Below are 12,354 nucleotides of genomic sequence, written 5' to 3'. Positions count from 1 at the left end.
CAAGATAAGGGAGGGGCGACTTAGATGGTTTGGGCATTTAAAACGCAGGCCTAATAGAGCACCTATGAGGAGGAGTGAGTTAGTTATGGTTTTTGGCATAAAAAAGTGGTAGGGGTAGGGGTAGGCCTAAAATTACTTGGAATGAGGTAGTAGGAAGGATTTAATAGCCCTTATTCTAATAGAGAAAAATGCTCTAGATCGAGTGAATTGGAAAAAAGGGATTTGTGTAGCTGACCCCATGGGACTTAACGCTTGCTATTGTTGTTGTTGTACATGATTCACTGTGTACTTTATCAAAGACAATCAATTTTGCTAATATGTGCCCCTCTGGAAAAACCCTGCAAATTTTGGCAGTGCCTGGCTAGAATAATGTGACTTATTACCTTTGATTTCCGGCAAAAACTGTCACTCTAAATGGAAAAATAAGAAAGAGAGAACAAAATAATTGGGTATTGCTGAATTGTGTGCAACAAGGACGTTATTGGTTTAGTATTATTACTTATGTAATTATGTTAGTAAGCATGAGTCAGTGAGGATATTATGGTCATTATGATGTACTTAACATTTATTGTAAATAGAGAAGACCTTCCGCTGTGATTAGGTTTTCCAATTTACTAGACCATGTTAACATAATAATAGAGCCATGGTTGCCAGAAGGTCTTCTGTTATGCTCCTGTTGCTCGCATTTGTTGTTAAAAATTGTCTTATTCCATGTAGTGGGTGTTATTTATTGTTTGCTTATATCTCTGCTTGCAATTGGGCTGCACATGTTGGGGTGTGTTAAGGCTTGATATAAATTGTTGGTCCACACTTCTCTGCATGTTTACCACCATAGGAGAGTTGTCAGGCCCACTGCAGGGTTAAAACCAACCCAGTAGCATTTGGAAAACACTACAATTGCCAAGAAATTCCTAGAGAATGCTAGATCTTCAGAAACATAAAATCCCCTTGAGATTTTGCAAAACCAACACCATAGCCACTTCATGCCTCCTCTAGCACCCATTCCTCAACTCCTAGTTCCAATGACCTCTAGTTCTGAGATGACTGCATTTGTTAAACAAGGTAGTTCTAGCTATGAGTTGTGTAGTAGGGGAACTTCTTGGGTTTGTTTGAGTTATTATGGAGCAAGGTATGAACATGGTAAAGGCCCCTTACACAAGTGTAGTCATTGTTGGAAAGTGTTGGAATCTTCATGGTAAACCTGCCACATATCGCCAATGTAGCCAACACAAATTCCTCTCTTACTAGTTCAGCTAGTGGGGAGTAGTATTGCAACTTGCTGCTTCAGGTATTCAGTGTTGTTTCATGGCTCCAAACCACTCCCCTCCACTGTATAGCACAGTTGGGGTCCACTTTCAACTTGCAGCAGTCTGTGGCGCATCTCAGATTGCTTGTTGATGCCATTTTTGGCACATTGCCAACTCGTATTAGACTGGATCTGGCCATGTTTACTCAAAGCCTATTGGTGTTTGACTGGAATTGTTGGTGTGATTTATTGCAATTGCATTCCCTGTGCTGTCCACATGTTGGAGAGCCCTTAGCTTGTTTTGTGTGTCAGGTTTCTTAGCATGACAAATACACATGACTCGTGTCAGATGCTGCTGATATGTGACATATATTTGATACACCAGTGACTGACATTTCAGATACATTAGGCACTGCTGCCATATTTGAGATGACTTAGATGTTGCTGTTGTGTCAGTGATGCCTGTAATGTCTGGTACCATAGCAAATAATCTTTACCCCTTGCAGATGCCTCTGTGCCACATGTTAGGAACTACACATCAAGGAGTTCGATATCAACCATCAAACCTCCTTATATTTGCTAATTTTTGCCATATTTGAGATGACTTAGATGTTGCTGTTGTGTCAGTGCAATGTCAGGTTCCATAGCAAATAACCATTACCTCTTGCAGATGCTTCTGTGCCACATGTTAGGAACTACACATCAAGGAGTTCGGATATCAACCATCAAACCTCCTTATATTTGCTAATTTTTTCTCTTGGTAGCATTTGTAACTCTTGACGGTCACATGCAGTAGATGGTAATTAATTATTAATATTTAATATTAACGTGGAATAGCTAAATTGTTTTAAGGCTATTAACTGTTACAGTTTTTCTTTACTATGTAAATTGATTTGTTATCTACACTGTTTGATTGATTAGTTGTAGTATATACTTTTATTGTATTATTGCATTTTAAGTTGGTGTCATGATTACCAGAACCACAAGCTCCCACTTTCTTATAATTTTCATCAGTACATGGTTCGAAGCATGGAAGATGAATTTCATGGAATTGTGGGGATCAGGTATGCACTCTGAATATTTTTTTTTATTATTCTAGAGTTTCCATTTGTTTGTTTTTTTTTTTTCCCCTTTGATTCCCATTATCTTTAAAGTGAATGACATTAATGTTTGGTGGTTGGTGTTGCCGATGGCTTCACATAGTCATTTGAAAAGTGCACTAGAATCAGCATCTTCATGGAGATAAATTTGCAGGACTATTTGCCTTAACAAATTGGAAATTGCACATTGGTATGAAATATATACAAATTTATGAAAAAAAGTGACACAGATAGTTGATTAGAAGCACTAATCCACTAGGCTGAGATGTGGAATCTCGCTCGCTTTAATGTGATTCAAGCTCTTTGTGGCTTGGGTATATCACCTCTTGACTCTCTTAGGATACAGCAGTCCAATTGAATCATGACACACCAATTTTGAACGAATGGAAGAGTCCAAATCCCCACTAGAAATTTTACTTTCTTAGAGAAAAAAACTCTTTAGGTTTGGAATGAAATAAGAATTTTATGGAGTGACAATGCTAATGGGTTTATCTATAGGCCCACAAGACCCTCTTCATGAACTCAACTAATATGAAATATACTTGGAAAAAGGAGATATGTGAAGGACATTCAGGAAAACTCATGATTCAATTTAAATCATGCATCAATGAAATAAATTTAAGATACATCTCTCTTTCCCTTGATAGATTTGTTGAAGGATATCTATTTTAATATTAAAAGGCATTGACACCCAAATTATTCATGAAACTATTTTGAAGAAACTGAATTCGTATGATTTTAAACAATTAAACTAATCTTACTTTAAGCATATAAATTTTATTTTAAGCAACTTTTTTTGGTCAAGAGTAATGTTTTAGAAGACTTAATTGAGACTTGCCTTAAGATGAGACATGCCTAAAATGACCTGAGGCTCAATTTAAACTACCAAATCCCAAAACGGCCAACACTTCACACTAAGGCATAGGCTATCTCTTGGAATGGTTTACTTAATGAATTCAAGATAGTATTTTTTGAATGCCCAACAAGTAGTTTACAAATTATATATGTACATGTGTGTGTGTGTATGCATGTATACATATTTTATTGTAATTTTCTTAATTTTTCTATATTTTTTTAAAGATATATTATATGTTTACGTATTTTTATCTAAAAATAAAATTCTCAAAAGAATTACGGCTTGCCTCTTAGAGGTTAAAATGCCTCACCTTACGCTCTTGCCTTTTAAAACTAATATAAATTTGAAGAAAATATAACACTTAGGGTTACAGATGAAAAGAAGAAGAGAAGAGGAAGAAAAAGAAGAAAAAGTGCAATTTTGAATATGCTAGTTAAAAGGCGTGCAATGCTCTCCTCTTTGGTGATACCATAAGGATTCTTAAGTCGTTCATTGAGGCTTTTGCTACAATAGTCACTCGAGAGAAGTCATTCGATTCTTAGGTTCTTCAGCTTCGAGACCCTTAGACTCGATTCCGATCTTTCTGAACCAAAAAGTTTGCTGATTCCTCCATTGCTTCGCTGTGCCTCAATCTCTTAACCCAGTGTTCTTTTGACTTTTTGGCCTATCTTCTTCGTCTTGCCCGTACTTGACACAGGGATGGGAGAGCTCACTGCATTCCAAACTAAAAGAAAAGTGATCTCAGTCATACGTTTGGTCTTAGCAATGTACTATCATGGACTATGCAGGAAGACGTGTCTTATACATCGCGTTGGACAAGGAGGAACTCGTGTGGGTCCTAAGATTCTACATGTGCTCTGTGAGGCCAATGATTGGACTATTGCTAGTTGTCTTGGTGCCAAATTCACAATGGATGGGAACATGTGAGTTTGAAGGTTCTTGAAAATGGAAGAGGCAAGTTTGTTTGCATGGAAAAGGACAGTAGCAAGTGCCTCCTTGATGTTCGTAATCCCGAGGATGATAAAAAAAATGGTGGAGGGTCTTATTGGGCTGTTGGAATTCTCGTCATCCTTGGACAAGTCCTCCAGAGCCAACAAGGGCAACTAGAGATGCTTAGAATGTGGCTCTTCAAATGTTAGACTAGAGGACAAAAGTAAGAGCATGTTCCAGAGACTTTCCTTTGCCAATGTTACCAAAGGAGTTTTGGTGGCTAGTTCTGATCCAAAAATGGCTTTCATTTGCAACTAAAGGGATAAAGGAGGGGAGGGGGTTTTGTCCTAGTAGGTATCCCAACACCATGCGATAAATTGGTCAGGTTGCAAGGGAAGCTTCTAAATTTATTGGGAGGTCCTTTGGGAGGAAGAAAAGATGTGATAAGGTTGGGTCAGACACTATAAGGTCCAAAACCCAAAACATAGGGGAATAAGATATCAAAGTTAGTGTGGGTCATCAAAGACAAAAATTTCAATTTCGATGGAAATTTGATGCTCTCAATTTATGGAAATTTCAACAGAAGTTTCAATTTCGATTTGAATTTTTGTTTAAAGAAATTACGAGAATTTATAGTAAATGATGGAAATTTGCAATCAAACTTTAGAAAATATTAAAATAGATTATTGTACTTAATATGGCATCAAAATACATTTATAAAATGCATATATGACAAGTTTTTAGTGTTTAGGGCAATAAACTGCACATCGTGAAGTAAGCTATGAAGTGAAGAACATTTAGATGATTATAAAGTTCTCGAGTTATTCATTTGATGATTTAAGCCAAAAAATTTATTATTTTAAATAAATACATTGTCAATAAATATTATACATTTAATGATCTAATGCCACATGTAGTTTCGTGGTGGCTCAAAGTCATCTCTCCTATCCCTATCATTGGGATCTTGATATGACATATATTGCTTTCAATAATCATTCCATGTCATATAATTTCCCAAATATTAAGTATAGGTGTACATGTGTTGTTCATTCTCCTCCATAGTCATTTGATTGATGGTAGTTTATGATGCTTGGCTAGAAGATCGTCTTTTACCATGATCTTTTCTTGCATGTTCTACTTGTTGTGTATGTCTATAGGATTGCCCTGCATTTGCATACCCATATTCTTGGCTTGTTTGTCCATACCATAGGTATGTGGTTGCCAGTTTCCATATTGTCGTGCCTACTCATATGCATATGGAAATGGTTGGCCATATGTTGACTATGAGAAACTTTCTTGGGTAGACTGATAACCACTATAACTACTGGAGTGATGCTATTTACCTATATTCAAAGATTCTAAACTAAGGGAAAGGTCTCCTCTTCTAATTGATGCATCCTCCCCTTTCCCTTTCTACGACTATATTGCCTGTCAACTAGATATGTTTCTCTTTGTAGATCCTCATCTTCTAGTTGGGGAGAACATGTATAGTCCACTATTGGTCTATAGTCTTTCCATCCCTCATTTCCTCCATAGTCCCCAGTCCCCACCATCACCACCTTGCCCACTACTACCACTGGTGTTAGATTCATCACCACCAGCATTGTCGTCATCATTATCACCAGAGGGCATAGTGAATGAAGTTCCATATCTAGACCCAAGATTCATTAGTGAATCATCACTGCTAGATATCTCTTCTTCTACCATTATTTGATTAATATCAATGCCAAACTCATGTTGTGTGTGCTTGGCCTTTTTTGGGTGGGGACTTCTTTTTTCGTTCATAAAGATGAGATGGTCTAATCCACTAAAAAAAGTGGATACTCATCCTTTGGCTATTTGTGGGCGGAGACTTCTATCTCGTTCATAAAGATGAGATGGTCTAATCCACTGGAAAAATGGATACTCATCATCATCACCCAATTCAACTGATATGTCAAGAAGGTCCGGGAGATCTTGTTTAGAAACTTTGTTCATTTCAACCTCCATATCTCCTATTCGAAACTTCATGTTGTAATAACAAAAACCAAGTTGTTGAATTCTAATGTAGGTTAGCCTATTTCTTTGCTCCTTATGAATGAGTGCAGATGTGCTCCAATTCTATTCACAAGTTCATGAAGGTGTAGTTTGTGACAAAATGCACAATGCTAGCTTCTTTAGGGTTGGAGCACTTAATCCGTACATCATCCACAAATCAACCATGCAAGATATTTTAAGAGCATAAGTTATTATTTAGTAGAATTGTAATTGAAGTTTGTAACTTTGTATTATGCATTTATGCATAAACACTTACTAGGTGCCATCGTTGCCCTAGCTGCCTGAGTAGCTGCTTCTACAAAGCTTGTTTTTGCATCTTTAAATAAAATAATTTAGAAAAAAAATTTTGTTATTAAATGAATAAACATGGATTAAGACTTATTTTGTTCAAATTTTATTTTGAAAATATACCTCATTTTTAGTTTGATTCAGCCTAGAGGAATGTGGCTCAAGGGTCATAAAAACATTATGAACTGCTTCTAGTAGATAAGGATCTTCCTTGACAACTTCTTTGTATTGAAATTTTGAATTTAGAAAATAAGTTGTCAATCAATTAAAGAAAAATTTAATAAGTAATTTGATACAAGAATTTTGAAATTTATAAATATTAAATTTTAGTACCTTCTGCATGAAGAGGATGATCAAGGTTCTCTCCCACCATTCACTGATTTCTTTGAGAACCCATCTTGCAGTTCTTACCCCTACTTAATGGCCTCCTTCATCACCCTTATTGCTTCAAACACAACTCCTAATGTCGGTCACACTTCACTGTCAACTATGTGCAATACTTGATATGTGGGCTCGTAAAGCCACTCTAAATTGTGCTTTCAATTTCTCTACCAAATTTTGTCTAAGAGAATGCTTAGCCCATTCATCAAATTTGAATAGAGATTATAGGCCTACTTTTTTCTTTTGTAGGCTATCAAAGGCAATATAGTTTGTAGCATGTTGTGTAGCCCCTATACACACAATATCCCCTCGATAGTGCTCCCTCATTTTAGCAAGCAACCATCCATGGTTATAAATAAAATTAGTGATTTGTCTCCCTTGCGAGATCACTGTGCTTATTGCCTCTCTTATTTTGATCTCCTAAAAAATGAGACAAATGCAATGAGCAGTGTATGGAGTCTAGTACAAGTTGAATTTTTTCTTTAATTTTAGACTTGCTTTCTTATATGCATTGCCATTATCTATCACCACCTAAACAACGAGTTTCTTTCTTACCTCTTGCACAACATGTTTTAATAAGCTGTATATGTATTCATGGTCTTTTATTTTGTCGCATCTATCGACTTAAGAAAAAATTTACTCCCTTTGGAGTAAACCATGAAATTTATGATAGATAATTTTGTAAGGCCTATCCATTCATTAGACATTACAGTGCAGTCATATGTGGCTCACTTGTTCTTCACTTCTTTTACGTGGCCTTCCATTTCTTTTACCTAAGTCAAGGTATTTTGTTCTACTCTGATAGGGTGTTAGTGAATTGACTCCCATTCCAGCTGCATAACAACCCAACACTATGTTTTTAAAGTGAGGTGATTATGCCTCCTTAGGTGGAACATTATTATATATGAAGAACTTTTAAAATCAACCTATAATTTCTTCTTTTATTTTACCTCCTTTGAATAAATTTTGAAAGTTTTTTTGCTTGTATACTAAGGAGGCTTTGAAATATATGGCTTTGCTTTTGGTTCTCTCACGCTTCGTGATCAACTCATGGCTGGTCGCTCTCCATTGCTACCAGCCCCAGATTTGCCTACTTGTTAGCAATCTGCAAACCTACGAGATTGGTCTCTTTCCCATTCCGTCTGTTTTCAGTAGGGCTGCAGACTAACCAAGCCGCTTGTGAGCAGCTCGAGATCTTGGCTCGGTAAGAGCTCGTTAAGGCTTGTTTATTATATAAATGTGCAATTATCGAGCCTAGTTTTAGCCTAAGCACAGATGGGCTTGGCTTGTTTTAGCTCGTGAGCAACTGAGTAAAGGCTCGGTTAGACTCGATAATAAGCTTGGATTGGGCTTGTTCATGCTCAACCCTAGCTTTATATTTTGAGTCCATAATAATAAATGAGCTTAATTTAGTAGAGCAAGATTAAATAATTTAGCTGCAAATTGACAAAACAAAAATACATTTGCTTCATTCAGCAGAAAAGATAATAAATTTCCTTCATTCAGCATAAAACGCAGGGCTTAATCAAGAGAAAGTTGCAGGCTGCGACAACTTTAGTTGTTAAGTCTCTTTGTTCATGTGGGAAGCTTGAAGATGCTGAGGCATTGCTTCCTTCCTTCCTTCCCTCTCATTTTTATCTTCTCTACTTTTCCTCTATACACCCCCCCCCCCCCAAAAAAAATCCTCTAATCCGCATAATGTTAATCACTTTTCTTGTTCAAACTCTCAAGCACAAAATCAAATTAAAAGCTTCAGGCCATACAACTCAAGATTGCCCATCATCTAGTTATCACAGTGGTAGTGGCAGCGGCAGCTCTCTTCTTGGTGATAGTCTTGGGCCTGCCTTCCCAGTCAGAGTGCTAGAATCTTTGATAATGGGTTTCTCAGGGGTGGTGGAAACCAGTGCTGAACCTAGCATCTCCTATCGCCGGATGACAATTGTTTCTAGCTACTGTTGTGTTATGTTGTGCGAAATGGAATATTCCAGCGACATGATTAATAATAATTCAAGCATGGAACATGGCGTCACTGATCAGGAATGGTGATGGATATGGGCAGCATGCCGCCATGATTCTGCAAATGCTGCTGAAGGGGCTACCTAGGCTCATCCGTCATTGATCGCTGAGATGGAGGGGATATGAGAGGCTTGTCCCACATTACCTACCTCAAAAGTTTAAGCGCCCACCTTTTTCCTTATAAAATGTGACCTTGTTCTACTAAACAGACAAGTTTATGGACAGCGGGTCGGGGCTTTATCTCAAATGGTAGAATGGGCTTGCTTTTAAAGTTCATTTTGTACTAAATATATTTTAGTTTTTAAAGAAGATTTTTTTTAAACTCATAAAAAATGAATTCCTGAAAATTGGGCTCATGGGAAGGTGAAGTGAGCCAAGCCTGAGCTGGGAGCCCGAGCTGGGAGCCCGAGCTTAGAGTTTTGTTTTCGAATCGAGATCAAGCCCAGATTTTTGAGCTCTCTTTGATTCAAGCCCGAGCCTGAGATGAGCCTGTAGTCTATCAAGTTGAGCCTGAACGCATAAAAGTTCGGCTTGTTTGCAGCCCTAGTTTTAAAGTGCTCAATGGTATGCATACCTCTCATAGGGAGAAATGTTAGATGGGTATACAATATCATCAGCATCATCCTATTCATCAATTTCTTGTGGCTGCATCAAATTTCCTCGCAATTCATTTTTTTTTTTCTTCGATTCTACTTTGCTTTACTTGCTGTTTTTCTTTCTAAAATGATTCTCATTTTTTTTTAATCAGTTAAAGTAAATTGTATGGATCAAAAAGGATATGTACAATATGTGGGCTTACCCTGAGAAAGGAAGCAAAAGCTCCCAAGCAAACACCAATCAATCAAAGACAGAACTGGGCATACCTAGGGCCAGCCGGCCAAGAGAAACAGAAAGCAACTCTAAAAAGCCACAAAACAATCCTGGGCATTCCCAGGGCCACGAGGGCAAAACACTCCTATCACAAAAAAAGAAGTACAACTAAGTAATTTCCACCCAGGACTTCATGAACTGAGGAAATTTGCCAAATAAAATTATGTAGGTGTGACTTTGAATTACTCTAATCATTGTGGCCGATGAGGTAACACTAACCTCCTTTTGTTTCTGAAATGCCAAATAAAATAGACCATTGAGGTAAAGCAGACTCTTTTGGCAATGGCTTGTATACCAGTACCCTTTGCTTCTTCGTGAAGCCATTTGAGGGCAGCATTAATCGTTGACATTCTTCTAGTGAGGCCCAGCCAGGCTTGAAGATGTTTCCAAACTGTCAATGAGACACAACAATTGAAAAACAAGTGGCTCATGGATTCAGATTCAGCAGAACACAGGCAACAAAGCTTGTCTGCACCTTCAACAGGCAGCTTATCTGCTGTAAGAATTTTATTTCTAGTGCAAAGCCACAGAACAAAGGCATGTTTCAGGGTATTACCACTTTTCCAGATCACAGAGTGCCAGGCCACTTTTTGACTTTTAAATCTCCAGAACTGGTAAGCCAATGCACAGCAGAACTGATCACCAACCAACCAGCCTCTAAGTAATTCTTCAGCTTCCCTGCTGGAACTAACAGCTTGCAGGATATGATCTTTAATCTCGAAAATTTTCTTGAGGAGAGGAGAGTCCTCATGTTTGGCATAAGCTTCCCACATGCTTCTTCCCTTTAAGTACACTTGGTTAACCCACCTAGACCAGAGGGAATCCTTTTTGGCATGGATATTCCACAAAGCTTTAGTAAGTAAAGCCCTGTTCCAGATGCTGAGGATCATAATTTGCTAAGTGCATCTTTATCACAAAATTTTATATTATGCTGCGGATCATAGTTTGCGAAGTGCATCTTTAATCAAGTTGCTCCACCACTCTTCATTTGTATTCCGCAATATTTGCATATAAATCCATTCTTTTACATTGGGCATTGGGTACTCATGTTCCCATGTTGGATCTTGTTTTCTTCCTTCGTACATTTTTGTAGATAATTTTACTTTCTTGAAGGCATGTTTAGGTGTTAAATTTACCAACAATTTTAAAGGAAAATTGTGTAGACACTAAATTAAAATAAAATTAATGAATAAGACAAACATTAAATTAAATTTATGAAATTAATGATAATTTAAAAAATTACTAATAAATTATAGAAACTAAATTATTCAAATAAATGAAATTATTTATAATTAGCTAATAAGTAGTAAATTTCTTTAATTTTATTTAGTTACTAAACTTACAAATTACTTGGATTAAAGAATGTGGTAAACGGGAGAAGTTAATAGGGATTTGGGATTTAAGGAGGGGCAATCTCAAAAATAGATGAGGGGAAGGGATATTTTAAGTAAATACATAACTAGCTTTCTTATTTCCCCCCTTTTGCTCATTTCTGGCTTGCTGCTTATGCTCATGGGGTCTTCAAGAGGGAGATCACAGAGATAGGAAGGAGGTGCTGCCGTAGCTTTTTTCCAAGATTGTTGAGAGGTTGTGGCGATTCGCTGAAAGTTTTTACTGAATTCTTTGGGAATGAAATTTTGAGCAAAAGCATCAACTGCTCTTTTATTGCTCAAGTGCCTAAGAAGTCTAGATCTATTAAGGTTGGTGATTTTAGACCTATTAGCCTTGTTTCTAGTGTATATAAAATTATCACTAAAGTCTTAGCTAATAGGATGAGTAAGGTGCTTGTTGATACCATTTCTACTGCCCGAATAATGTTTTTGGGGTAGGGGGGGTGGGGGGGGAGGGAGGCAAATAGTGGATGCTATACTTTTGGTTTAGAGCTTCTAGGGGCATTAGACAAGGTGATCCTTTATCCCCCTTTTTATGAGTAGGATGGTGGGGGTAGGTTAAAGGTCTAGAAGTAGGGAGAGAGAGAGAGAGTGGTGGTTTCTCATCTTTAGTTTGATGAAGACACCATTTTCTTCCTTGCTGATCATAACCCTTCCTTTAGCAGAATTTTGGGTATTCTTTAAATTTTTGAGAGGGTGTTGGGCCTTCAAATTAATATGGGGAAAGATGGATTAGCAGCTTTGAATGTTTCAAGCGAGTGATGAAAAGGGCCATAAAAGTGGGGTGTGGCATTTTGGATTGACCTGTCACCCTTGGGGGGTAATCCTAGAGTAGTGGAATTTTGAAATCCAGTAGTAGAAAGGGTGAATGACAAGTTAAATGGCTGGAAGGGGGCTCTTTTCTCTTTAGGGGGTAGAATAACCTTGATCCAGGCTTGTCTTTCTCGAATTCCGTTATATTTAGTGTTTGTATTTAAGATTCCGACAGGGAATGCGTAGCAAACTAGAGAGAATCATGAGAGACTTTTTGCGGTCTGGTAGGGGGATCACAGGCACCACATAGTTTGCTGGGGTGAGATTTGTAGGTCGAAAAAGGGGGGAGGGTTAGACCTAGGGAAGTTGGTGTCTAAAAACATGGCTCTTTTAGCTAAATGGCTATGGCGTTTCCCTCTAGAAGAATTGTCCCTTTGGCATAGAGAATGGGTGGGATACCAATGTTAGTTTAAGATGTTCTCTGGG

General features: G+C 37.6%; 1 protein-coding gene across 1 annotated transcript in view; it reads left to right on the top strand.

Annotated features, from left to right (window-relative positions):
• LOC131163599 (MLO-like protein 4) overlaps positions 1 to 12,354 on the top strand; it is an 83,466-nt gene that overhangs the window by 30,110 nt on the left and 41,002 nt on the right. The window contains exon 8 of the mRNA XM_058120195.1: positions 2,225 to 2,310. Within this exon, the coding sequence (XP_057976178.1) occupies positions 2,225 to 2,310 (86 nt within the window). The remainder of the gene's footprint in view (positions 1 to 2,224; positions 2,311 to 12,354) is intronic.

Source organism: Malania oleifera, chromosome 9 (assembly GCF_029873635.1).
Source record: "Malania oleifera isolate guangnan ecotype guangnan chromosome 9, ASM2987363v1, whole genome shotgun sequence".
Classification (NCBI taxonomy): domain Eukaryota; kingdom Viridiplantae; phylum Streptophyta; class Magnoliopsida; order Santalales; family Ximeniaceae; genus Malania; species Malania oleifera.
The sequence above is the reverse complement of the archived record's forward strand: the minus strand, read 5'-3'. Positions and strand labels throughout refer to the sequence as shown.